At 41.2% G+C, this 26,706-nt stretch overlaps 1 protein-coding gene across 2 annotated transcripts; it reads left to right on the top strand.

Annotated features, from left to right (window-relative positions):
* Nucleotides 1–404: 404 nt before the first annotated feature.
* Nucleotides 405–26,603, top strand: elmo3 (engulfment and cell motility 3). Of its 2 annotated transcripts, XM_038293957.1 has the most exons (21): nucleotides 405–660; nucleotides 4,923–5,031; nucleotides 12,317–12,357; nucleotides 12,897–12,969; nucleotides 14,021–14,071; nucleotides 15,974–16,143; nucleotides 16,602–16,701; nucleotides 16,811–16,959; nucleotides 17,288–17,366; nucleotides 18,768–18,818; nucleotides 18,911–19,033; nucleotides 19,364–19,486; nucleotides 19,564–19,668; nucleotides 20,052–20,160; nucleotides 20,245–20,381; nucleotides 24,100–24,263; nucleotides 24,565–24,677; nucleotides 24,770–24,874; nucleotides 25,376–25,455; nucleotides 25,527–25,607; nucleotides 25,686–26,603. In XM_038293957.1, the coding sequence occupies exons 2-21, from the start codon at nucleotides 4,954–4,956 to the stop codon at nucleotides 25,896–25,898; spliced, it is 2,145 nt and encodes a 714-aa protein (XP_038149885.1). In that variant the 5' UTR covers nucleotides 405–660; nucleotides 4,923–4,953; the 3' UTR covers nucleotides 25,899–26,603. The 2 variants fall into 2 exon arrangements, with proteins under 2 accessions (XP_038149885.1, XP_038149886.1); XM_038293958.1 differs by lacking the exons at nucleotides 405–660; nucleotides 4,923–5,031; nucleotides 12,317–12,357; ... (10 more) ...; nucleotides 20,052–20,160; nucleotides 20,245–20,381 and adding an exon at nucleotides 22,529–22,674.
* Nucleotides 26,604–26,706: the final 103 nt, after the last annotated feature.

Here is a 26,706-nt window from a genome sequence, read left to right as displayed (position 1 = left end):
TGGATGGATGATGGATGGATGGATGTTAATTGATGGATGATAATATTTAATGTATTGATGGATGGATGATGGATGGATGGATGTTAATTGATGGATGATAATATTTAATGTATTGGTGGATGGATGATGGATGGATGGATGTTAATGGATGGATTTTCCAGGATGATGGATCTTAATTTATGGAAGGATAGATAATGGAAGAATTAATTTAAATTGATGTATGGATATTTATGGGTGGTTGCTTGCATGATTGCTTCTTGGTGGATGCATAGATGGCTGCATAGATGGATGGATCGATGGATGTGATCTTAGATAACTTCGCCGTCCTGCTGAAGGCCTCAGACCAAGGTCCTAATTTCGTGGACTCTTATTGCGAAAACCCTGAACCGGAAGCAGGCTACTAATCCTGGACCTGACTCTCAGATCGAGTCGAACTGAAGTGGGCGACTGGAGCCAAACCCGGAACTTTTTGACCCAGTATTTATCCCTGAAGTTGGAGAGTTTGGAGTTTCCCCTCGATTTTCCGACGGGTTTAGCGGGAAAGCCATCTTTCTGGAAGCTTTCGGTTTGTCCTGAAGGAAAACAAACGCTGAAGTTTTCTTCAAATGTTTCCAGTGTGAGTGCGGCGGTTCCTGCAGGACAGCAGACGTTAGAGGGCAGGTAAGAGGAGCAGAGAGGCTGAGCAGCTGATGGTGGAGTCCTAACTGAACTAAACACTAATGGAAACAATCAGAACAGAGGAGATGAACACTAAAGTAGTTTCCTCTGATCAATGGTTCACTTCAATTCTAATGATCAGAAAAGGTAAATGATCATAATCTGTTAACTTTTTGCTGAGGCTTGTTTGGAGGTTTGTTAAAACTCAGTAGGTGCAGATTAGTGTGTGTTTGTGTGTCAGGTTAGGAATTTCAGGCAGCTCCAACCCCCCTCCTCCAATCCCTCCTCCTCCTTCTCCTCCTCCTCCTCCTCCTCCTCCTGTTGGTCCAGGGAACCTCAGCTTCTAGGTTAGAAGTTCTAGGTTTAATTAAACAACTTGCTCCACAATATTCCAGAAACCTCAAAGCTCCCATTTCAAAAATAAGTCTTTTTATATTTATTCAGTTATCTTATTTTTTTTTATGTATTTCTCATTTCAAACACATTCTATCTAAAGGCCTAATTCTATGGAGAATCAATGCTGCCATAATTACAAATAAAAAAATAAATGACTCAAATTTAGTTCAAACCAAAAGTTATAGCTTGATATGAAACTAATAAAAAATGTTGATATATTTAAAAATGAGTTTAAATTAATTATTAGTTTGTTTATTAAATTAGTTGGATATAAATTTCTATATCTTTTAATCAGAAATAAATAAATGGATTTGGAAAAATCGAAACGCAATACATTTACTTGTAATAAATAAGCAACTGGAAAAAAAGCTATGACTGAATCTTCTTTAAATAGTGGATAAAATTGCAAGGATAAAACAGAATGGTTCAAATAAAAGATATATTTATATATAAGTAATTCATCAATTTTAAAATGCATCAGCAATTTTTTTCCTTTTGTTGCATTTATTGGCTCACTTTTTTCAATTTCACCCTGTAATCTCGGCACTGAAATTCCATTTATTTATTAATGGATTTTTAACAATGGCAGGATTGGTCCTCCATACAATTCATAACCAGCTGAATAAAAGTCTGCCTTATCCCAGACATCAGGTCCGATTCTGATCAGTATGAAGCAGCAGGTTCATCTGTGGCAGTTTTAAACAAAAGTCCTACTGGAACTTGGATGCCTTCTAGGAACAGAATCCAAATAAATGGCAACAATAACTGATCCTTCATAGAAAGTAGCAGCAGAACCTGGTCTGGTAATGACACCTGGTCATGTAGATGGAGACATGAGAAATCTAAAGAATAAAGGAAGATATTGTAACTAACATAGTTCTCCAGGTTATTTGATAACATTGAAGCCAGATCCATTCAGCCATTGGCTCCTGATCCCCGATTTAATGATTAGCTGGGCTTTATGACTCTGTTGTGGAAGTTGAACTCCATCACTTCTGTTTACAGAGACTCGTATGCAGAAGGTGTGGTTTCAGCTTCCACCACGGCTGTGTGGTTCAGGGAACATGGTGGACAGGCTCAGACAGGCTCAGACTACAACCCGTACGGTTGTAGTGTTTCTACTGAGCCGCTTCTTTTCTGTTTAACCTGAGCAGAATTTTATTTTTCATTTCTCATGCAGGCTCAGTTTCCTGACCGAAACTTCAATTGACTCTGTTCTATTTCAACATTTCTGCTGTTAAAGTCACTAAATGTGAAGTTTAAAACGGTAGAGAATCAGGAACACTTTCTGAATGGAAAGTAGAGGAACTGCTCGGCCGTTTCCGGTCCTGACCCGGGTCCAGAAGGCTTTAAAGACACATTTAAACCTAAATTAATCAGTTGCACATCTGCGCTTTTCTAAATAAGTTGTAAACCTGCAGAGAGAGCCTGGTTTTTTTACTCTCCTGACGCCATGAGATGGACACCAACACAGCATCATGTGGCACGCTGGTGAAAATGATCTCTTTTAGCTTTAATTTCTGTTGGTATTTAGAACCCAGCATCAGCTGATCTACTGGTCTAGTAGGCCTGAGGCAGAAAAATACTGGAAACAGTTTGATGTTGATCGTTATGCCCAAAGCCCACAGCAGGACTGGGTTATTGCTGAGGTTTAACAAGCTTTAACCCGTCCATCAGCTGACTCATAAGCTCCTCCAGAAGACAGCCACATTCTTCAAACCTCTGCATCAAGCCTCTTTGACTCAAATGTGCAGCAATGGCTCAGCAATGCTACAGCATGGTTCAAAAGTTCATTTGTTTCTGTTATCTGGGTCAGAAAGTGGAACCGTCCCATCCCACACAATGTGTTTTATTTCTCCTGATTCTGATAGTTCTTGAAAACCCAACATTCAGTTCTGCAGTAATCTGTGACTTAGGATCACCTACTTCTACCACACATTTTCCTTCCACTTAACTTTCCATTAAAATACTGATACGCACCACTTTGAACGGCCAGCAATTTTAGCATCAACCTATATATAGTTATGTCATATTCATATTATTTTTTGAGATACTAAATTGCCAATTTTCCATAGCTATGATCCAGATCACCCCTGCTGCAACCAGACTCTACAATGAGACACTACAACGGAAATAACTTCTGCAATATATAATGTGCAATTAATATTTGATACCCTGTGCAATAACCTGTTTCTCTATATTTTACATCCAGTGCCATAACTATATATATATATATATATATATATATATATATATATATATATGTGAACACCCTATTCTAATAATTCTACTATTTAAAAGGATAAATAACCTGTCATATGTGGACGCACTGTATATACTATATATATCCCATGCACCTCTTTCTTCTTTGGCTATTTGAGCTGATTACAGAGTAAATTTCTCCACTGTGAGAGCAATCATCATCAGTCAATCAATGAGAACCATCGGAGTTTCCAGAATTAAATGTAAATATCTGTGTTCTGAAGTGAAATAGTAAAATAAATCTTTTTCAGATTTCATAAATAATAATAATAACTGATTTCATCCCAAAACACTTCATTTGTCTAAGAACCAAACAGATCTTTATACATTTTGATAGCAAGTAAACAGAACCAGCTCGGTAACAGTGTGCTTTGGGCTCCTTTATGTTTAAAGCAGGGGTCTGCAACCTGCGGCTCCAGAGCAGCATGTGGCTCTTTGGCCTCTTTAATGCGACTCTTAATAGTGGCTGAAAGGAAATAAAGAACTAACTAATAACAAGTCTTTGAAGCTTTAGTGGAAGGCATTAAATAGAGCAGAGAGGGAGGGATTGGAGCATCCAAAGGTCCCAATATCAACCCTGTAGAGAGACCGTAACCAGGCTGTTTGGGCCCAGAGAACAGCCAACTGTTCGGTTTTAAAACTATTCCATTATGTGGCACGCTCTCGACCAATCATCATCCACTTACCTTTTGAAAAGAACCATTCAGCATACAGCTCAGTTTCAGATGGTTCCTCTCTACGAGTGATGGTAATGGATCTTGTGAAGCAGTTCTATAAACTACAACCAGCAGCAGTTCCCGTTGCACACACACCCACTCCACTCACACCCCCACACACACACTCACACACTCACTCACTCATCCTCATAGTTCCCAGAATCCTACAGAAGAGGCCTTTGTGCCCCCAGCCCCAACTGTGTCCAAAAGGTTTTTTTTTTTTTTTCAGCTCAGCTGCAGAATGGAGGAGGTCCAGCTTGGTGTCTGCTTGTGCAACAAGTGACCCCACCCAGCCCACACACACACACACACACACACATCCACAGACTGACAGCGGATCCAATCTCCAGCAGCAGCTGTTGTGATGGTTCTGGTCGAGTTCTGACTTGATCAGGGCTTTCCTGATCCACTCTTCCCGCGATGGTTTGTGTACGTGTTTGTGGTGGAACCGCAGCATTAAGGCCTTCTCAGTTCTAATAAGAGAACCAGAAATAAAGAGTAAAACAGGAAGTGGGACTCTTCTGGATTCATTCTGAAAGCGATCGATAGAGGACGGTGTCCCTGAGTCAGTACTGAGCTGAGCGGGTTGGCTGGTAGTTTGTTTAGGTCATGAGTGGTTGAAGTTTGATGCATCTATCAGCTCATCTACAGCACATAGATCTACAGCAAAGATTTGGAGTACGGATATGGAGCTCAGCTGTAATATTGCAGGATGAATCATTGCTGTTGCTTAATTAGATTTTGCCTAATATGGTGGAGCCCTGTGGATCGGTGGTTTTCACTCCTGCTTCTCAGTCAGAAGGTCCTGTGTGTGTTGGAGGTGTGTATCATCCTGTGATGCAATGTCTCTCACCTGTAGACGTGACGTTCCTGTTTTCTCTTAATCTGCAGGTGCTGAGGAGTGAGGTCGGAAGGAGCCAGGATGCCGCAGCAGAAGGACATAGTGAGGATAGCCATCCAGATGCCGGGGACAGTAGCCCAGCTCATACAGCTGGACCAGGTAACACATCCTGTCCACATTTGAACCTAGATTACTGCCAGTTATGAAGGCAATCTGATGTCTGCTCATATTCTGGGTCAGAGGACAAGAGTTCACTAAATACCTTTTAGTTCTGATTAGCCCAACATGAAGGCCTTCAGATTCTCATTAATAAAAGAGGCCAGCTATGATTAGGGATGCAACTTATCAATTAATTCATCAAAAGTTGATTGATATTATCAATTGAATAATGATTCATCAATGATGCAAATAACTGATTTTTTTTTTTTTTTTGGACAATATGCTGAGATAAAAAATTGGTATATTCAATGCTGACTAAATAACCCAAAACATATTTTCCTATATATTGTTAGGCACATTTAAAAGACATAACAGGAACCTATCATGTTGCTGAATATAAAAATATTAATAAAACAGAAATAGTTTCCAATGCATAGAGATTTAAACTCTGCTTGTGTTTAATGATGCTGCTCTGCCATGTAACTTGGCGCTATTTAGGTAATAGCTGTAGGAGTTTATCGAGTGTTTATATTTACAAGCAGAACCGAATAAAGTGCATTCTGCATCCTTGGAGCCATTAAAGAGTGACTAAAATCCCAGAGCGACTCTGGATCCATTAACGTTACTGCTCTTTTACGATTCCTCTTCAACATTTAAGAACAGCGGCACCCTCTACTGGACGGCGGCAACACTAAGATACTGAAAGAAGCTTCGACTGTCATCAAATAATTGGGTGAACCAAATTTCTGTCTAATAAACCATTAAATAAAAATGAATCACAGTCGATAATTTGTATACAGCGTTACTATGAATGTCTGAACCAGAACCAACTGGAGCTGTTTTTGTTCTGGGCTTAGAAGCTCTATAAAGAACAAGAGGGAACAACCCACATTATAGAGACCAAGGAACCCAGTAGACAAGTTAGCTAGGTGGTTCTGGAGAAGCTTAAAGGCGCATCGTTACATTTAAATGTCATTTTCTATATGTAGTAGTTGACTTCTACGGTATACAAAGTTTTTTTGAAAGATTGTCACGTCCTGCTGGCTTAATATTCCTTGTTTTGGTGTTTATACTTTATTTTTGCTCAGTTTCTTAATGAAGATATATGTGTTTATGATGCTGTGTCTCTGCTTAGTTTGGTAGGGGTAGGGTTCTCTAGAACTTGGACTTGGTATAGATCAGTTTATTCAAAGGCATAGTGCAGGATGTTCTTTTTTCGGGTGGATCACGCTCAGTGTCGCAGTGGGTAGCACTGCTTCCTTACAGCAAGAAGATTCTTAGTTATATTCTGCATGTCTTTCTGCATGGAGTTTGCATGTTCTCCCTGAGCATGCGTGGGTTCTCTCCGGGTACTCCGGCTTCTTCCCACAGTCCAAAAACATGACTATTAAGTTAATTGGCTTCTCTAAATTCTCATTAGGTGTGTGTGTGTGAGTGAATGGTTGTTTGTCCGGTTTGTCTCTGTGTTGCCCTGCAATGGACTGGCGACCTGTCCAGAGTGTGTACCCCGCCTCTCCCCCGTAGACAGCTGGAGATAGGCCCCAGCACCCCTTGCGACCGCACTTGGGATTAAGCATGTCAGAAAATGGATGGATGGACATGGTGATATGTTCACGTAAGGCCGTCCCACGTGCTCGTCCCTCACCGGGGGTGAGTCTGATATAGTGGAAAACTTGCAAATCTTCTTTTGGAAAGTACGTTTGTATGAGCGTTGCAAACAGCAACTTTTAAACATATACATGCTCTTGCACGCGTCTACTAGACGTTCCCTTTCGGGACTGGGTAAAGGCTTGTGTATGTGCATTTTTTTTTTTTTTTAATGGAGAGCGCGGGTCTTTTAAAAATTTTGTGAAACTCCTCCATCATACCTTTTATTAAAATCTTATTGTTGCTTTACCGAGGCATTGCAATACAGTCTGACTCTATTTAGTAGATGCATCAATTAACACCATCTGGATTTCTGATAGTTCTGTGGTATTGCCAGTAGATGGTGCCATGTTTTTATCTGCACATCACGTCAGATGCTGAAATCCCATTTAGGCTCAAAAGGGATAAAACTCATTATTATTTTTTTTTGTATTGGCATATAATGTGACAACGCACCTTTTTAAAACATCAACTTTGAACATGCTGTTTTTCTCTTAAAGAGGTGTTATGCTGCATTCACACCGGACGCAGCAGGCATAAATTAACTTAAAATGCAGAAATCTGCCGGCAGAATATGTTCGCTTTTATTATCCTGGTGCCTGCAGTTTAGATTATTTAGATGAAAAACACCTACCAGCTGTCGCGGTGAACTGCGAGGTGGCGACCCGGCCAGAGGCTGCTGTTGAAGGGATTCCTACTGTCGGCGCACCGCTGGTATGTCGGGGTCTGAGCGGCTCCGACAGAAAAAATATTAGAAGGTGGGATGATAATCTGGATGAACTGACTGCACTGATTACATTTTCAGGTGTATTTTCTCACTTAAAAAAATTTAAACTACTTTATTCCCACTGATCACAGCAAATATAGCTGCAAGGCAAAGAAAGGATAGTGAAGCTCCGCCCAACGCGCGTCAGACACACTTTTGCACCGTGCAGCCAGAGCAGCAAAGCTGCTTAAGCCGCGCGTCAGAACTAACTGGTACAAACAGCAAAAATGAAGCAGCAGACGCGATTTTGCTGCGTCCGGTGTGAACGTAGCATTAGAGTTTTCTAATGATACTGCCACCTGTGGCTAAAACACAGAACTGCAAAATACTACTGTTTTTTTTCTTGCTCACAATCATATTTAAAAAGTATTTTTTTTAGACCTTTTTCATCTTTCATAAAATTTCCAATGGTGCCTGAGTTTAGTCTGGGTATTAACAAAATTAATCTTGAATATAACTCTTAAATAGTTTGCTAGATTAGTCTCATTTACCATGGACACGCTTGATGTCACATCTGCCGAACGACACAAAGTAAATTCAGTAAAATAGCCTAAAGGCTCATAGATTTATCGGCACTATATTAGCTAGCTGTCAGTCTGCTCATCAATTGATGTTTTAGTCATTAAGGGTTAAATAATAAGGCTATTTTAAAAATATTTTTCAGTAGGAACTTACAAAATGTCTGAGGAATCTGTGAATCTTTTGGCTACGCTGTAGAGCTGGTCGCCTCAGTTTTAAAAAGTTCTTATAATGTTGCTCTCTAGATGTTTCCTGCAGGACAAACAGATCCAAACTTTGTGTCAATATTTATCTCTGTAGACCCTAGCTGTTTGCATGGACCTGCTTCATGCAAGAGCCAAATGGAAATTTGCCCAACGTGTCACTAATATATCATCAGGTGGATCAATTTTAATAAACTGTAGACTGTTTGGAGAGAAACCAACTGATATGATGCAGCTGATATGGACTCATATTCTGCTTTTCAATAAGAGAAGCGGTCTGCTGGAATCAGACGGCTGTGAAAGGCACAGACACTGTCCAAGGTCTCAGAACCAGGGTGTCGGTTCCGATTAAAAACAGAAACCCTGGAGGAATGTGAAAAATGTGGATTTATCTCAAACATTCAGCAGTAATGTAGCTACAGCATGGTTTTATAGTATCCTGCTGTGAGCTAAATAGACTTTTTATTTTTTTATTAAAAATAAGCTTTTAGAAATGACAACCTCTAAGCAGGTATGAAACATGGTTTTCATGGAAGCCACATTGCCGTTGTACAATGTTATTTATGGCTCATGGTCAGTATAAAGCAGGTCAGGTTTGGTTGCAGAGATGAGAAGTCGCAGGCGATAAAGCTGTGGAGGTGTTGCTCCCCGCCTTGTTACAGCCTGGTTGGGTTTAGCAGCCGCTGAATGAGACGATAAATATAACCCCAAAATGTCACCACGTGTCGACTGATGAAGACGGACATGATGACATGAGCAGAACTCGTCTCTAACCTCAGAGTCTCCATATTCGGCTCAATCACATTTAAAGGAACACAGCAGAGGAGCCAGGCTGGGTTTGATATTACATGTATTACAAAAATCTATTATTTTAAATGATGCGTTAAATGTGAAAGGAGCTATAGACACATAAATATTTGTTTACAGGTCTTTATATTTAACATTAGGGATGAACTAAAATGAAAAAAATACTGGCTGAAAAGGCAAAGTTAGTAAACCAAGGCTGAAACACTGAAATAAGTTACTATGTCAGATGTTAAAATACCGTAATAGCATTTTTAGCTTTGATGTGTACTAAACCTATAAAAAAACTCATTTTTTTTAACTCAAGGCATTTCAATAAATTATAAATTATTGAATGACAAAAGTACCAAAATATTTATTTATGGCTAATATGTTTTTGTTAAGCCCCTGACCTTAGCAGAATCTCTGGGAAACTTCCTTGCCTTTTCAAACACGTCCGCCACAGACGGAGTGGGCATGCTCGGTTTCAGTTTCCTTTTCTGTGTTCCGTTCTTCTCATATTCAGAACGTTGATGGTGACGTTTGGATTTCTATGGCATAATATTTGTGCCTCTGTATTTAAAGTGGCTCCCTCTCACCTAAAACCTGTCTGCTGCGCATTCAGCTCTGAAATCTGCATATAGTTGGTGTTTAATAGAAATCAAATCCAACCTGCAAGGAGGTGCTTCCCATGTTGTATGCTGGATACTCGCTGCAACTGCAGGATTTAGCTGTAGAGATAATTGAATCAGATATGAGCTCTGATACCTACTAATTAGCTGGATCTGATATCGGATGAATGGATCTGATGCAGCATTATGGTCCAATCATATGCAGCAATGCAGTTACAGTGATCTAGTCCCTTAAATGTTTTTCAGTCAGAAACAAATCGATGACTGCATCTCTACTTTCAGTTCTGTTCTGTTCTTTATTTTCTGATCATTTATTTTTATCTAAACTGAATTTGAAGTTTACATCCATTGCACATAAGTAAATGGCTTTAAAATAGATGCATCTGAGGTTTGCCAAGTCACCATAGCTACAGGTTTTTTTTCCTACCATCACAAACGTTACCCTGCTGAATTTTAACGGATCCTTTTAGCTTTGTTCTGATCAGACTCAGAGGTTCTCGTCGGGTCAAAAGGAGAGTGATGAAGCACCCTGGATATGTACAGGATAAAAAGAAAACATGCTAGACACCATTTAAAAAATATTCTAAGTGGTGACACAGCTACTAACCAATCAGTGACCGCCAGTCATATGACATCACTGCTGCGTTACTTTGATTTGGAAATTATAGGAGCCACAGTCAAGTAGCCAGTTAAGAAAGCAACGGTTCCATTTGTTAGTACAGCCATCTAGCATTAGTTAGCATTAAGTTCCTTTCACATTCCCTCTAACTTTATTCTTACTTATTCTTCTGTTTGATCCTCCTGGGCGTCGCCATAGTGCTTCATCTAGCTGCTCACAGCCTTCACTTGATCTCCGCTTTTTGCTCTGACTGACTGCAGTCAGTCTAGGCTGTTGTTCTGGTGGTGTCTCTGCTAATTGTATCACTTTGGACTGTAGATGGAGCCCGCCTGCCCTGAGATGCTACAGTTTTAATGAAAATGAACCAATTGGTACTGAACTGACCCAGTTTGTCCCGACCGGAACAGATTCAGTAATAATGGGAAAGAAACATAATGTACAGTGTAGGACCTGTGATGCTATGGGCCTTTTTCTCTTCCAAACTTCCTAATGACACTGGTATGTATCAACGGTATCACAATGGATTTTAGCAGAACATAGAATGTATTTTTTGGACCAGGTCAGAATCTGTTTCCTGTTTTGTTGTTCAGGTGAAAATACGTATTTCTTCTTTTTGAAGACTAGGAGGATAAAATCTGATGAAGGTCTCTGGTACGTTCTGACCAGGTTATTACTCATTGAGCTTAGGCTCAAACTTATTCATACTTTTGATTTAGCGACAAACCTCCTAAACCACTCACCATCTAGTGTATGGGCCTGAATTATGAAATATGCGTTTAGATTTGTTTGTTCTTGACGATCAGATTTATTAACTATTCTAGGTATCTCCTGTCCTAGATCCATCCATTTTCTTCTATTTATTCCGTTAGTGTCTATGGGCAAGGGGCTGAGTAAACATTGGACAGGTCGCCAATCTGTCACAGGGCAAAACAGAAACACGAAAAATTCACAATGCACACACACACACACGGCTTTGTTTTCATGACATATGGGGACATTTCATTGACTTGCATTAATTTTATATGGCCTAAGCCAGACCCTTACCCTTACCCTAACCCTAACTATTACCAAGATATACCTAATCCTAACCTAAACTGAATTCACACCTTAGTCCTAAACCTAACCCCAACTCAAAGAACAGAACTTTACCATATAGGGAGCAGTTGAATGTCCCCATATGTACCTCTAAGTCCTCACATGTAGGATATTTTTCAAAATACTTCCCTCACATTGTTGGTAAAACAAGACCACACACATACTCATACCTAAGGACAATTTAGAGTAGCCAAATAACAGTCATGAGTATCTGGATGGAACCCAAGCATGCACAGAGAGAATATGTAGCTGGGAATTGAACCTGGAACCTTCTTGCTGGAAACAACAGTGCTACCCTCTGCACAACCGGGGAGTCCTTTCTATAGGAGGGCTGTTGAGGACTGTTTGTAGACCATAACAGTGCTTCATTTAATACAGCTTTCTGTGAAGCTCAGTATCATGACATAAGAGGTGATTTGGTTTTACTAATAATGGTATTAATAATAGTATTAATAAAAAAATAAAAGTATTAACACGCCAGTTGGAGCTGACGCTGAGGTGGGTTGGTGTCACACTGATGCTGATCTTCAGTTGAAGGTTGTAAAGGTGGAGAGAATGGAAGGAGGTCTCAAGTCACCTCACTCATGCCCTTAGGTCAACAAACTTCTTCAATTCCTGGGATTTCATTCATCTCAAACAGTCCCCATGTTTTACTATCTAGGACTGGCTGATTGATCACGGCCCACCCCTCACATCAGAGGAACTCCCCCATTGGCCTAAGCCTCTCTACCACACACATCTGATTGGCTGCCACTAATGACACACCATCCAATGGGTCTACCGCAGAACCAGAACACATTTTGACTGCGTAACCGCGTACGGACCACTAATAGCAGGGTAGCTGAAAGTCTGTCTGGGTTTGTTTACAACCAGGATGGGATGTTGGCACCGAGGCCCTTTCTGACAGTGGGAGGACTTCCTCCTTCCTCTGGTCTGCAACCAGATGGACTCGCTGTGGGGCTTCATGTTGATGCTGACGGACCAGGATCTGACTGTTGTTTTGTTTTTGTTTGTTTTGCAGAAGAAGCCTCTGTCTGCTGTCATTAAGGAAGTGTGTGATGGGTAAGTTGGGCATGCATCAACTGTGACCTCATGAAATGGCAGTCAGCATTGATAAAACAATGATGCTATTTAACTTATTGGACTGTTTTAAATTACTTAGTTGCAGCTCTTTGCAAAAGGTTTAAAACATCTTGATCCATATTTAATTTGCCTTTTTGGATCATCCCAGAGTGGATGAGTCTAGAAAGTAAAGAATCAAAGTTTTTTTCCACATCTTTAGAGGTTTGAAAAGAAAAGATTGAAAAATATTTTAGGCCTTTAGTCTATGTCCCCCTGTCTCAAAGATGTGTCCCTCCTTTTGCATATAACATCTTACAGTCTTGGGTCTGTTTGCTGTAGTAAAGTCTTCCATCAGAGTTATTTTTTGTATTTCAGCTCATAGCTAAAAAGGGATCCTGAAAGGAACCCAATCACAGTTTAATGTTTAAAGAAAACTCAATGTTCCTTCAGAAAACAAAGATTAAACCATTCACAAAGTGTGAAGCGTGAATAGATGATGTCCATCTAATGGATTATATTCTGTTTCTGTTTGTGTTCAGCTGGAATCTTCCAGGACCCGACAACTACGCCCTGCAGTACTCCGAAGGAGCGCAGATGTACATCACTGAGTCGGTCAGTCATACCTCTTCACACTAAAATTATTACACGCTGCTAAATCAGTCTGATGTCATTCTGCACAACCCAGTTCCTCTCATGGTTCTATTGTTAACATGAAACTATCACACATCCATCAGTCAGCTGCTGCTCTGTCAACTCCTTGGGTGTTAAAGAAGATGAAAGCACGTCTCTTATTTTAAATTATGGTGTCAGAAAGGAATGTGGGAGGAAACAGCTGGAACTTTCCTAAGCTTCTTGGTGACCTTTAAAGGATTCATAACCTGGGGTTTTACTTCTAAAATACTTCTGAAATTGTCTTTAAAGTCACGTTTAAACATTCTTAAATGAAAAAATTAGACCCCCTTTGTTTCTCGTAGGGTGTTCAAGCAAGAACTTTTTGTGGATGCAGCTTTAGCTGCAGTAGCAGTTAGCCATGGTTTGTTTACCGTTGTTTTCTGGTCTCCTACACCATAGACCAAAATAGCTGCACAAGCAGAGACACCGTGAACGCCTGCAGTCGAGTCCCTGATTGTTGGAATCGTCCCTTTTGGTGGAGAGTCTAATGATAGCAAGGTGGGCTAAAGTTAGCACCCTTCCATGATTAATGTTAATCCAAGGGGAGGGTTTTCTGGTTCGAACAAACCTAGCCAACCTAGCCATTCTCACACTTCTGATTTTCCACCAATAACACATGTCTAAGCATGAAAAAAATCCTTTAAAGTGTCAGGCCTTCTCCTCTCTGAAATACAGATCAGCTTGTTTTAATTAACTTTGATGCATCTCAGCAGGATATCATCTGTGACCCATCTGCAGCTAAATACAGATGGTTCAGTTTAGGAGCAGCTTCTTCATTATGTCACATTTGAGTCGTCGGATGTGTTTAACTCTCCTGCGAGTAATAAATAGATCGATCTTGGTGCTGGTGATGTTGGTCCAAACTAACGGGGCCGCTCTGATGATTGTCGGTAACCGATCTTCTGTAATGATCATAAGGTGGTTCAGATGATCTCCCTGTTGTCCTGCTCTCAGCGCTGAGGTTGTGTTTAAACCTTCTCTGTGTTTCCAGAACCGCCTGGACATAAAGAACGGCTGGATTCTGCGTCTGACCAAGGCACCGGTGAGTCTGCAGCCGTCCTGCCGCACCACCTCATTTCTCACATTCCTGCTGTTTTTATCTCCTCCATGTCCTTTAACTCCTGCATTCAGCAGAATGTTTGGTTGGACTTTGTGGTGCATTGTGTTACAGTTTAGCGCCTTTTATGCTGGAGTTGGACTCTGATTATTCACACTAACTGACTAAAGCCAGATGTGTTTATATTTGGGCTTTTCTTCCAGGAGCATTTTTAACTAGCAGAGATTTCTTCATGGGTTTCAGCTGCTTTATTTATTGTTATTAGATGTGACTAACCAGCATCCTGATCCGACAGATAATCAAACAAAAATCTGTCTGAATGATGAAAGTTTTCCTCCCAAGTAGATTCTAGATGAATCTCAGGATAAATATTTATTTAATATCAAATTAATGTGAGGATTATTATCAGTAAAAAAGCTCTCGTGTTTCTGACTGATTGAAGTAAATACATGCTAACACTGGAACCACATGGAAATATTATGATTGTTTTACTCAAAAACCATCAATCAGATTGGAAAGTTCTTGTTTTTGTTTTGTATTGTTTCAAGTTTGCATCACTGCAGAACTAAACTGGACATAAGAAAGGAGAAACACAAGTTACTGAGTGATGCTGAGACCATCTGGAACAAGCAATCCAGAAGGAAACAGGCCTTGGTTCAGATTCAGGCTGGTTCTGAAGTTCTGTTTCACTCTGATTCAGTTACAGCCATAAATAAACCTCAGTTTAAGAATTTAACAAAAGGTCCATTTGTCCAGTTTGAGAGAGCTCTAGAAAATTGGACCCAGATTCTTCACAGCAGAGTGACTGTGGCCTAGGGGGAAGCTGTGGAGTTTCAGAACATCTAGTGAGGCTTGATGTCTTCAGTAGTGATGATTGGCAGATCTCTGATGCGTTAAAGGAATAGTACACCCAAAACATGATTAGCCTTCATTTTCTACTCACCCCCATGCTGAACAACACTCTGGAGTACTTTTTTGATATCTCAAATGCATCTGGAGATCTGGGAGGCTTCTTGCTGTCTGCTGACATTCAAATAATGGAGGTCTATGGTGTCCGAGACAGAAAGGTCCATAAAAGTCCACAAAAAACGTGTCAATATTCCTCCATACTGCTCATCCAATGTATTCCAAGTGTCCTGAGTGGGTAGCATCCAGAATTTACTCGAAACGAAGTCATTTAGAATGTTTTTAGAGCATAAACAGTAGTGTATAGGATTTCCTGAAAGCGCGCACATGCGCGCTCACGACGCTACGGAAGCCGGCAGACAAACCAGATGAAAGTGCGCATTCAGCGTCTGCTCTGCCAATAATGCAAGCGTAGAAGAAGAAATGTGCTGTTTACCTGTGTAAAGAAAGAAACAACGAAAGAAAAATGTCTGAGGACTTCAGTGTTGAGGAAGAGCAGGAGTTCTTTGCCGAGCTGAATGCGCTGGTTTGGTCTGCCGGCTTCCGTAGGCTCGTGAACGCGCATGTGCGCGCTTTCAGGAAATCCTATACACTACTGTTTATGCTCTAAAAACATTCTAAATGACTTCGTTTCGAGTAAATTCTGGATGCTACCCACTCAGGACACTTGGAATACATTGGACGAGCAGTATGGTGGAATATTGACACGTTTTTTGTGGACTTTTATGGACCTTTCTGTCTCGGACACCATAGACCTCCATTATTTGAATGTCAGCAGACAGCAAGAAGCCTCCCAGATCTCCAGATGCATTTGAGATATCAAAAAAGTACTCCAGAGTGTTGTTCAGCATGGGGGTGAGTAGAAAATGAAGGCTAATCATGTTTTGGGTGTACTATTCCTTTAAGTAAATCTGAGATTCAGTAGACGTCCGACATAAGCTGGTTCTGATCCGTCTTCCTGCGCTTGCCCTCTGAACTCAGGGTCGCAGGGCAGAAGACTTGTTCAAGGGCATCCAGAGCTCAGATGGAGGGGTGCGCTGTGATTCGCTGAAAGAGCTGGCCAGCGTTTCGCGAGACGTGACCTTCGCTCAGGAGTTCATCAGCAGAGATGGACATGTCCTACTGGTCAAAATAGTTGAGGACTCTAAGGAGTAAGTATCTTCTGTCTGAGGACGTACTGCGGTCGGCCATACTCTTCTCCCTCGTTTCCCACTAGAAAGGAGCTGGAGGGAACGTAAAAAAGTAGAATGGATAACCATATTACACCAGATTTTGGTGTTTAGGGGAGCAGAGAGAACAAATAATTTAAAGTTTTTAGATAAAACATCAGATATGTTGATGTGTTTTCAAATAATAATAAATCTACCCAAACTAATCATGTCCGTTTAAAAATGACCTTTGGTTTAAACGCTTGAGTTTCACTGTCTCCACCTGGACCTCATTACTGCCATGTTTGAAGACAAGTGTCAAGCGAATTTCTCCACTGTGAGATCAATAAAGTTTATCTTATCTCTTATGTGAAAAGGGTTAAGAAGCCTTTTTTGGCACAACTGGCTTTTATTCTTAGAGCTGTTCTGAAAAGGTCCAACCTGTGACTCCTTCTGTCCAGAAATAACCAGATCATGACCTACACTCTGACCGGCTTCATGGAGCTGATGGATCATGGGATAGTTTCATGGGAGAACCTCTCGACTGTCTTCATCAAGAAGGTTCCACTTTCTCGATTTTATCAGGTATATATTTTTTTTAGAAGATGATGTTTTTTTTCCTAAGTTTTCTCTGCTTTTCTCTTCCTTTCTTGGGATTTTTCCTGGTCAGATTGCCAGCTTTGTCAACAAGTCGACAGATGAGGCGATGCAGCAGGTGTCCCTGGACATCCTGGAGAACATGGTTCTGAGCAGCCGCAAACTTTTCCTTCAGGTCAAACAGGAGGTCACCATGGAGAGGCTTATAGCTCACCTGCAGGTGTAAGTCTGTCCAGACTGGTTCCTCTCTCATCCTCTCACCAGGTCGTACAATTATTGGGGGATATTTAATTTATATCTTCTTACCGGATAAAAATTAACGTCTGACTTCTGTAGAAGTTACTGTGACTCAGAGAGTAAATGTACTTCTGAAGGTGTTTATGATCCGATAAAAGCAGAGTAGCGTCTGTTTCTTACGAGATTGACAGCTGATAAGAGGCGCAGAGGAGCTGAACAGGAAGCTTTTAATGTAGAAACTGTGTATCCTCTGTGATCTAAAAGAGAATCATCTGAAAGCTGCAGGTTCCTCTAACCCTCTGTTTTATTTCAGGGCTAACCAGCAGATCCAGACCAAAGCCATGGCTCTCCTTATGGCCTTACTGCAAACAGCTGAAGACTCAGACAGAAAGGTGCTGATTCTACTCCTCATCTTTGATATTGTTTTATCTTTAAGCCTGCAGATGAATGGGGGGGGGGTTCTGTTGACAGGGCTCTGAGTTACTGCTGCTTCCTGCCGCTGCACAGTAACCCTCTTCATCATCCAAAAAGCAGAGATTCTCCTTTAGTAATAAACAAAAATGGATGCACTAATCAGACATAAGCTTCACATTTTAGCCCCTTTTATGTGTAATTCAAATATTTAACTTACATGACACAATATAATGTTAACCGTTACGCCAATGATTCCTACAGGTTAATTTCATACATCGGGATTAAAGTGGTTCTGCCTTCTAGCTTGTTTTTTTTCTCCATTTTTCACTGTTCAAGCAAAAGATTTCTGGAACAAGTGATAAAAATACATCCATACAAAATAGAAAATACATTAATTACACAGATGCATAAATAACAGATTCCAGTGTGTTACTTTTTCTACCACACTTTTTCCCTCCACTCACCTTTATATAAATATGCTTGGTTGCAGTGGTCTGCGAACTGCTAGCTTCTTTAGCGATGATCTTTAGTTTCTTCCCCTCCTTGCAGATGCAGGCTGTGTGCTGGACAACAGTTGCCAAGCAGAACAGAACCCTTGCTTTTAAAATCCTTTTTTATTGGTCGGATATTTGATTGTGATCTCCCAGAATAGAATAGAGATGAGACGCAAAAACGAAGCCGGCAGAATCACTAAAATTAACTCCCATTATGTGTTTAATTAGATCACTATCTGATTAGTCTGATTTTTATATATTTGATGATTTCAAATTTATGATACATTGTCATCACTATCTGATGGATTTTTTAAAATCTATTTAATAAAAGAGATCAGAGCAAATCCTGGGAGAGATGGGGAATATTTAGCTGATGGATTGAAGCATCTCTATGAGGTCTGGTAGTAAATATAAGCAAAACGTGTGTGTCTATTGCTGACATGTTTATGACTCCTGCAGGCAGAGCATTCCTCAGACAGTTTGGATGTGATCCATCCCTCTTTTTTTCTGTCCGGCCGTCTCTGCTTTCTCTCAAACAGAGGAGGCCCTCTGCCCCTCTGTTCTCCTCCTGTTAGTCTCTCATTGTGCACCAACAGTTCCTTCATTCACCCATTCCTTCTTCTCCCTTTTGTCTGGATCTCTTTGTTTCTCACATCCACACTCCGATTGTTTTTTTTATTCTGCACAAGTTCTACAAATCCACCCTTATAATCAGTAGATCAGTGGTGAACAAAAGCTGCTGATCCAGAGATGCTTGTACCACGTAGAGGTCAAAGTTTCTCACCATACAGAACCCTTGTTCAGTCTCAGAGGCTCGGTCGCCACCTCCTGTCAGAATCTGTCCCTGCAGTCACATATGAGTTTTTTTCCTTCTCTCTCTTCCAGGAAATGTTTGCATTTCTGAATAAGAAGAACCTCCGTTCATACATTTATAAGGTGAATAGTTCTTCTATCTTCAGCTCTCTGAGGCATTAGATAGCGGAAGATGCGTTCAGGTCCAATAAACTGCTGTGTTTGATGCTGTGCAGAATATTATCCTGAGCTCTAGTCCGGTCCAGGACGAGATGGCTCACTACCTCTACGTCCTGCAATCGGTCACCTTGAATCATTTGGAGGCTCGGATGAGAACGCCGCTGGATTGTTACAGCCAGGTGGGACGTCACAAAGTTTCTTTGGTGAATCTGGGTGAAGCTGTTTTTGTTCCTAAAGGGAGAAGCAGGCAGAACTTCAAGCCTTTATGTTCTGTTCATCCATGCATCCATCCATCCATCCATCCATCCATCCATCCATCCATCCATCCATCCATCCATCCATCCATCCATCCATCCATCCATCCATCCATCCATCCATCCATCCATCCATCCATCCATCCATCCATCCATCCATCCATCCATCCAGTTCATTAATGAAACATAACAATGTTTTAGAAACTGACCTCATCTGCTGTGTGTTAAAAAGCGTGTTTGTCTGCTGTTGTCCAGGAACAGAGAGAAATCCTTCACGGGTTGCGGCAGGCGGCGTTTGAGACAGAAAGCGAGAACAGCCTCAGTCATGAACGCCGGCGCTCACTTTGTGCCAAAGAGTTTAAGAAACTGGGTTTTTCTGTAAGCATCTATTTGGATTCAGGAGCTTTAATTTGAGCTCTGGTCTCCCCTCTCTAACCTGTGTTTGTCCGTCACAGAACAACAGTAACCCGGGTCAGGACCTGGTGCGGACACCTCCTGGTCTTCTAGCTTTGGACACCATGTTTTACTTCGCTAACCGTAACCCTGACGCCTACAGCAGGGTAGGGCTGAAACAGTGGATTGGATTAATCATGACATGTTTGGTTATGCTTTAAAAATTTGGATTTTCATTTTTAAAAGGTGTTGAAGGATTTATTTACTTGCATTTTCTTCATGCATTTCTGAAACTCTTAAACTTAGCTTAAGTGGTTCAATGAAATGTATGCAGAATGTGCTGGTTACTGGAACAGTCGCTAGAGGCCTCGATCACTGCGGCTCTAGTGAGCAGAGCTTTGTGTTTCATCCTTTTTAAACATAAAGATTTGATCATTAATATAGAAGCATTCCAGCTTCTATTGTATTTTTATTGTATTATTATAGCTGCTTGTGCAGAGGAAAGCTGCAGTTTGATTCAGGACTTTATGATGTGTTTGATGCATTGCAGTTCGTGCTGGAGAATAGCAGCAGAGAGGACAAACACGAGTGTCCTTTCGCCAGGAGCAGCATCCAGCTCACACTGATCCTCTGTGAAATCCTTCGAATAGGAGAACCTCGTAAGCCTCCAGCAGCTGCAGCCATTCCTCATTGGTTTCTTTTTACTCTTCTAACATTCAGAGCATGTTTGTTTCTGTTTGCAGCCTCAGAGACAGGATCCAACTACCACCCCATCTTCTTCAGTCAGGACCGACTCCTGGAGGAGCTTTTCTGCGTCTGCATCCAACTGCTCAACAAAACCTGGAAGGAGATGAGAGCAACGCAGGAGGACTTTGACAAGGTGAGATCCGAAGCTGGATTGGATGTTTGGTTAAAACTCTTCAGATAGAAAAATAGAAATGTCTCTTTGAAGAGGCGTTTCTATATATCCATTCGTCTACAGAGGGATGGTATCATTTCATTCCCTCCTGTTTTTTTTATGTTTTTTTATTAAGTGATCAGTAGTGATATATTGTAAAGTGCCACTTGCCTTGTGCCTAAACTGGATGGCAGGTTTGTTGCTCAGTCTGCCATCCTGCTTTAGACGTTTTTCATTAGTAATGCTGAAATAATTTAGCAAAAGCTGAAACTCTTAATTTTCTGACTCCAAGCTCAATATATATATGTGTGAGTAACTGATTAAAAACTTTCTGTTTAAAGAGTTTCAGGCTTCTTTAGAGAACCTGTCCTGATTGGACCTTCCTGATATTTTAGCTGAGGCTGACTTTTATGGACGTGCATAAAGGTGTCTGTCAGTAGCAGAGGAAGAACGAGACGCCGGCCAGTGAATTTATGCCTGTATTGGTCGGATAATTAGTGCAGTGGTTCCCAAACTGGGGGAGACTCCTCCTAGGGGTGGTAAAGAGTAACTGCAGGGGATTGTAGCAGAGATGAATTAGAATAACAGTCCCAGTTTGAGAGTTTTTAAAAAATCTATTGCTTGATTCTACGGTAAAATAAATGGCTAAACTTAAAATAAATGTGCTTCAAAGGTGGAAGTTTTAGTGATGTGTGTTTAGATTGTAGTTATTTCTTTTTCAATATTTAGTTTATTGTTAAATGTTGAAAACATTCTAGCAGGTTAGAGATCAAGAGGGGGGCGCAACAAGTTTCTTTCAAACAAAATTGGCGCCTAGCAAGAAAAGTTTGGTTGCAGCCATACTTTGAGATCAAATGAAGCGCATGTATTGTTGCTCCTTCCACTGCTCTCCACTGTTATTATTTAGTTGATTTGTTACTAAATGTTTGTTTTTTTTTGTCTGAATTAAGACTTGTGTAAAATATTTTTATCATTGTCTCATTTTAATCATGTAAGGATAGGAATAAGTAGTATTAAAATCTAAGATTCAACCCACAAATATGGGCGGCACACATCGGAGATATGTTTAATATTAAAATAATCGGCATTAGCCTTAAAAACCTGCATCAAGAGAAGAGTTCAGGAAGTTGTTGGTCTTTTGAGATGTGATGATTTTTGGGCCATAAATCCAAATATGTGTTTGGTTCTATGGGGGTTTTAGACTAAATCATTGACATTTTAAAGAATTCCTGTTACCAGTCAGTTTCGATTTAAAAAACTGTGATGTTAGGAAGCTGAGGAGGGATTTAATCTTCCAGCACCGTTGTAATTCCAAGCAGAACAATATCTGGCAGGCTAAGAACACTGAATGAACCAGATGAGCCGTTCTGGACTCGATTCATCTGGAAAAGGTTCATCTGTTTTATTTCTGAATGTTCAACAAAGTCTACTGTGGATGAGTTTAATCAGAGACTTTGTGCTGATTTCCAGCCTGTGAGTGAAGCAGAGGCGTATGTTAGGCTGTAGTCTCAGTGCTGCCAAGTCATCCTCTGCTGTCCGTCGTCTGCAGGGCGCTCCCCTCAACCAAGCCACCTCCTGACCTTTCCTGGAGCGCCAGGCTGCCAGAGTGGACCTTTTGTTTTTTGTCCGGGTCGGCTACCCAGGGGGCTCTGGGGCGAGGACAAAGGGGCTTTAGGTTGGACAAAGAGAAACGTAGTGAGCGGCTGGAAACGGAGCGAGAAACAAGGAACACAAAGCATCCCTGGAATTAGCAGGAATGACACCACAACACTGGGAACATAAATCAGTATGTTAGAGGGGGAAAAACAAGGCCGGCACGGTCTGGAAAAGACTGGAGCTACGTATCTAGGTCTGGATCAGAACTGATTGTCTGAAGAGGCCATCTGACCTCGATGGGTGTTCTCCAGATTTCACCTTTAAACCTCCAAACTGACCTAAAAGGACAGAGATTTCATATAAAATGTGTCGAACCAGTAGAAGGAGGAGAGGAGGGCAGGTGGAGGCGTGACTGATGCTTCTACATAAACAAACTTGTAAGGGTGTGAACACATCCGTGTGCCGATGGTCATACGTGTGCTGGAGGGCGTCAGGGAACAGAAGCATCCCTCCTATTGGACGGCTGAGCTCAGTGACACCACATGATCACGTGGAGTTTGGAAGGGGGGAGATGATGATCAGGGTGTCTGTTTACCAAACAGCCAAAGGCCCGTTCTTCTGCTGCCATGGATGCGATCTCTCTCTGAACTGGACCTTATTTAGAGAAGAGAACATGGAGGTAAGGCAGGGACGGATTTTCGCTCCTTAGATGAAATTCAGCTGGTTTGTTTCTAACAGTTTTGGCGTCAGAATATTGACGAATAAAATCAGAGTTCATTTTAATGTTGGAGGATGTGTGTTAGGGCTGAAACTATTAATCGTGATTTAGTAGATCCAGATCCCCTCGAGTGGAAAGGTTCTAGTTTCACCTGGTTTAGTAAAGATCTCCTTTAAGGTACCTTTGGCTATCCCATTATTAATCAATTAATCATAAAATAGGAGTTGGATTTAGCGATTTGCAAAATAATCGTTAGTTGCAGCCCTAATGTTCGCCTTAGTGGTTTGTTTCCGTCTTCATGCATGTTTTACACAGGCTGATGGTCCCAGTCTGGGTCTACCATCATCAGGAGCTACTGATGAGGAATCTGGGCTGGGATCCGCTCTGTAGGACGATCAGTTGAATGATTGAGGTCAGCAGACTGTAGAGATGGAGCCTTATTGATTTTTTTTTTCCCCGTTTCACTGATGGTTATAGATCTGAAATGCAGTTTAACCGGCTGCTACACACACTGTGATGATGGACGAGCCTCAGATTGATGGAGAATTATCAGCCTTATTGTGTTAATTGCTATGATTGAACAGCTCAGAGTTCAGCCAGAGATCAGGCCTTCTGGGAATAACTGTATGTGAACAAATATTTAGCAGCTAAATAAAGTCAATTCTGATCGGACTTTATTTTTTTGATCTGTTAATGTGAAAATAAAGGGAAGTTAAAGGCACCTTTCACCCCTTCCTTCATGGAGTTTCTCTAGCTTACCCTGCACTAAACCATAGCTCTGCTTTAAATCTGCAGGTTCTCTTTAATCTGAACAGTTTCAGATGTTTGGGTAGCGAACCTCAAATTTTCCGAGTTTTGAATGAGTTCATTATTTTCTATTAAAAGTGGCCTGTCACTTGATTTTCTTCACCAGTTATTGAATCTGGTTGCTTCCGATTAAAGCTTAGCTCCCTGTTGGCTGATATAATTTCTGTTTTAAAGAATTTTTTTGTTCCATTTATTTGTAAATGTGAGTGTGCTCTTCTTTTACTACAACAACATCCTGTGATTAGAGGTATGTTATTGAGCAAGGAAGTCATGGACTGGATAAGAGACGAGTCGCGGTGTGAATAGATGGTTCCCTCATGGCGTCAAAAAGGTTTAGATTTTACATCATTTCTATTCAACCAAAAAAGTCAAACTTTTAAGTTTGTCGAACATGATTTATCTTCTCTTATAGCATTGTGGTAAAAAGCTTTATTGGAATCAACTTCATCACACCTTCTTCCCATCATGCAAAACCTTTTTCCTCCTATACTGAGGATTTATCCTTGGTGATGAGATCCACCTCTCTAAGGCAGGAAGGTCTTGTTACCATCACCCTAATCTCTTCATGTCCGTCCGCAGGTGATGCAGGTGGTGAAGGAGCAGATCACCAGGACGCTGTCCAGCAAGCCGACCTCCCTGGAGCTCTTCAAAAACAAAGTTAACGCCTTGAACTACAGCGAGATCCTGAAGCTGAGGCAGACGGAGCGGCTGCACCAGGAGGAGACGCTCGCTCCACCTGTCCTGTCAGTATCTGCAGGTTTATCCACAGTTTCCTCTGAGTCAGGCATCCATCTTTTCATGTGGACCCGCTCCTCAGGTTCAGCGATAATCTGGTCCATAATGTCAGTTTAAAGGTTCTGCATAGTTTCCACCCGTATAAAAGCAGCAGCTTGGAGAGCTGTCAGCTGTTTGTCGCTAAAAATACGACGTAGCAGCAGCTACAGGGCTTCAGTGCAGCTTTATTCCCTTCATTTTATCCTGAACCTACTGCCTCTGTGTGGGAGAAATGTCTCTGAAACCCCAAACATTGGTTCTGTTTTCCAGTGAGCTGAAGGAGCGCCTGAAGCCAGAGCTGCTGGAGTTGATCCGCCAGCAGAGGCTCAACCGGCTGTGTCAGGGAACCATGTTCAGGAAGATCAGCAGCCGCCGCAGGCAGGGTGGGAGCGTGCAAACACCGGCTCCTCAAACTGGTCTCCGACAGCTGTCCTGCTCACGTTTATTCATGTCTGTTTATTTCTGCTGCACCCAGACAAACTGTGGTACTGCCGCTTGTCACCAAATCACAAGATGCTTCACTACGGCGACGTGGAAGAAGATGCAGAAAACCCAGCCATAGAAACACTGCAGGAGAAGAGTGAGTCAAAGCAGGAGAAATGTGAAGATTTCCTTTCCTGCTTGCTACAGGTTTTTTCACACCTAACAAACAGGAAATTGCAAAATGGTAGAAGATCCTAAAAGTATGAAAACCTGCTGAAGCTTATCAACTTCTTGGTGTTAATTTCAAACATTAATACAAAAATTGAGCAGATGATAAACTATGCACACTGCTGTTTAAAATATAACCACATACATTTTTATGCATTAATATTTAAAGTAAAACTTAATAATTTGAGTGTTAAATGTAAGGAATTTCTCTGCAGCATTGAAAGTACGACTAATGGCAAAATTATTCATATAATTAATATATAGAAAGTTTAAAATTGTGTTGCTGTATTATTTCTGCTGAACGGCCCAGTTTATGATCTATTTTCCTTTCATGTGACGGGATGCAGTGTTTCCTGTATTAGTAGCCACATTACTGCATTCTTTTCTTTGCAATCTGTGGAATATTAACCTCCCATCATTGTTCCTTCAGTCCCAGTTGCAGATATAAAAGGTTTGCTGACAGGGAAAGACTGTCCTCACATGAAGGAGAACAAAGGCAAACAGACCAAGGTCAGTGAGCTTCTTGTCTCCATGGTTCCCCCGTTCACCTCCTGAATTAAAGGAGACCTCTCGCCCTGCAGGAAGTCTTGGATCTGGCATTTAGCATCACCTATGATGTAGAGGAGTACAGCCTGAACTTTATCGCCCCCTCTAGGACTGATGTGAGTAGGACTGGTGTAGATTCCTGCCCTTTTTTCTCCTCCTTTACTCTGTTGGTTCTAACTTCTCCCACCTGTCAGTTCTGCTTGTGGACAGATGGACTGAGCGTCCTCCTGGGCAGGGACATGAGCAGCGAGTCCATGCGCAGCGAGCTGGAGATCCTCCTGTCTATGGAGATTAAGCTCCGCCTCCTGGACCTGGAGAACGTACCCATCCCAGAGAGCGCCCCCATTATCCCCAAACCACCGAGCAACTACAACTTCTGCTACGACTTCAGCCAGACGGAGCAGTAGACGGGATGGACCTGTGTTCGGGTTCTGGTTCTGACCCATGCGCAGATTTTAACACTTTATTGTTGGAGGTTTTTAGAGGAGGCCTGATGCTGAACATCTGAGCCAAAAAGCAGATAGATGTCAACCAGATTCTGAGAATCCTGCAGAATCAGCATCTTTAGGGTAGAAATCAGGCGATGATCTGCATCAGGAAAACCCAACACGCTTCAATAATAGCAACATCTGTGATGGTGCTTTCACTTTAGCCTTTTTATAGGGAGACCGTTACGTAGCTTCAGGAAAATTGCTGCACGCTTGGCTAAAAACACTTCATTCTGCTTTGAGTTGTTATATTTTGATGCTGCTTCTTTCTGGGCATTTGCAGAAAGCGGTTCCATCTCCAATTATGGTATCTGAGCAACAGCTGCAGCCTGTCAGACGGATGTATTTTACAAAGGTACTTGTTTTAATGCGGTTCAGCAACTGTGGAGCTTTTTGAATCAATCCAAACTGATTATTTTTTACCAAAAATTAAGTTTATTATTCCTGTAAATCTGTATGATACCGATTTTTCTGATTGTCATGGATCAAATCCTGTTTTAACTCTATAAAGGTTGCTTTTTTTATACTAGTAGGTACTTTTAACGAGTCTTTTGCAGCTGAGGCGATGTTTACTTTAATCTGAGCTTTTTACACAAATAAACAGGTTGAATTAGAGAAGAGAAACCTGCCTGTTTGTTTCTCCCTTCCAGACTTTTAGTTTTTTTTATCTTTTTGTCTGATGGTGGAATAATCAATAAAGCAGCAGGAACAAACAGCAATATAGAAA

The sequence above is a fragment of the Cyprinodon tularosa genome, unplaced genomic scaffold (assembly GCF_016077235.1).
Source record: "Cyprinodon tularosa strain WSP-4 unplaced genomic scaffold, ASM1607723v1 ctg332, whole genome shotgun sequence".
NCBI lineage: Eukaryota > Metazoa > Chordata > Actinopteri > Cyprinodontiformes > Cyprinodontidae > Cyprinodon > Cyprinodon tularosa.
Note: the sequence above shows the minus strand (reverse complement) of the source record. Positions and strands in the feature narration are given on the sequence as shown.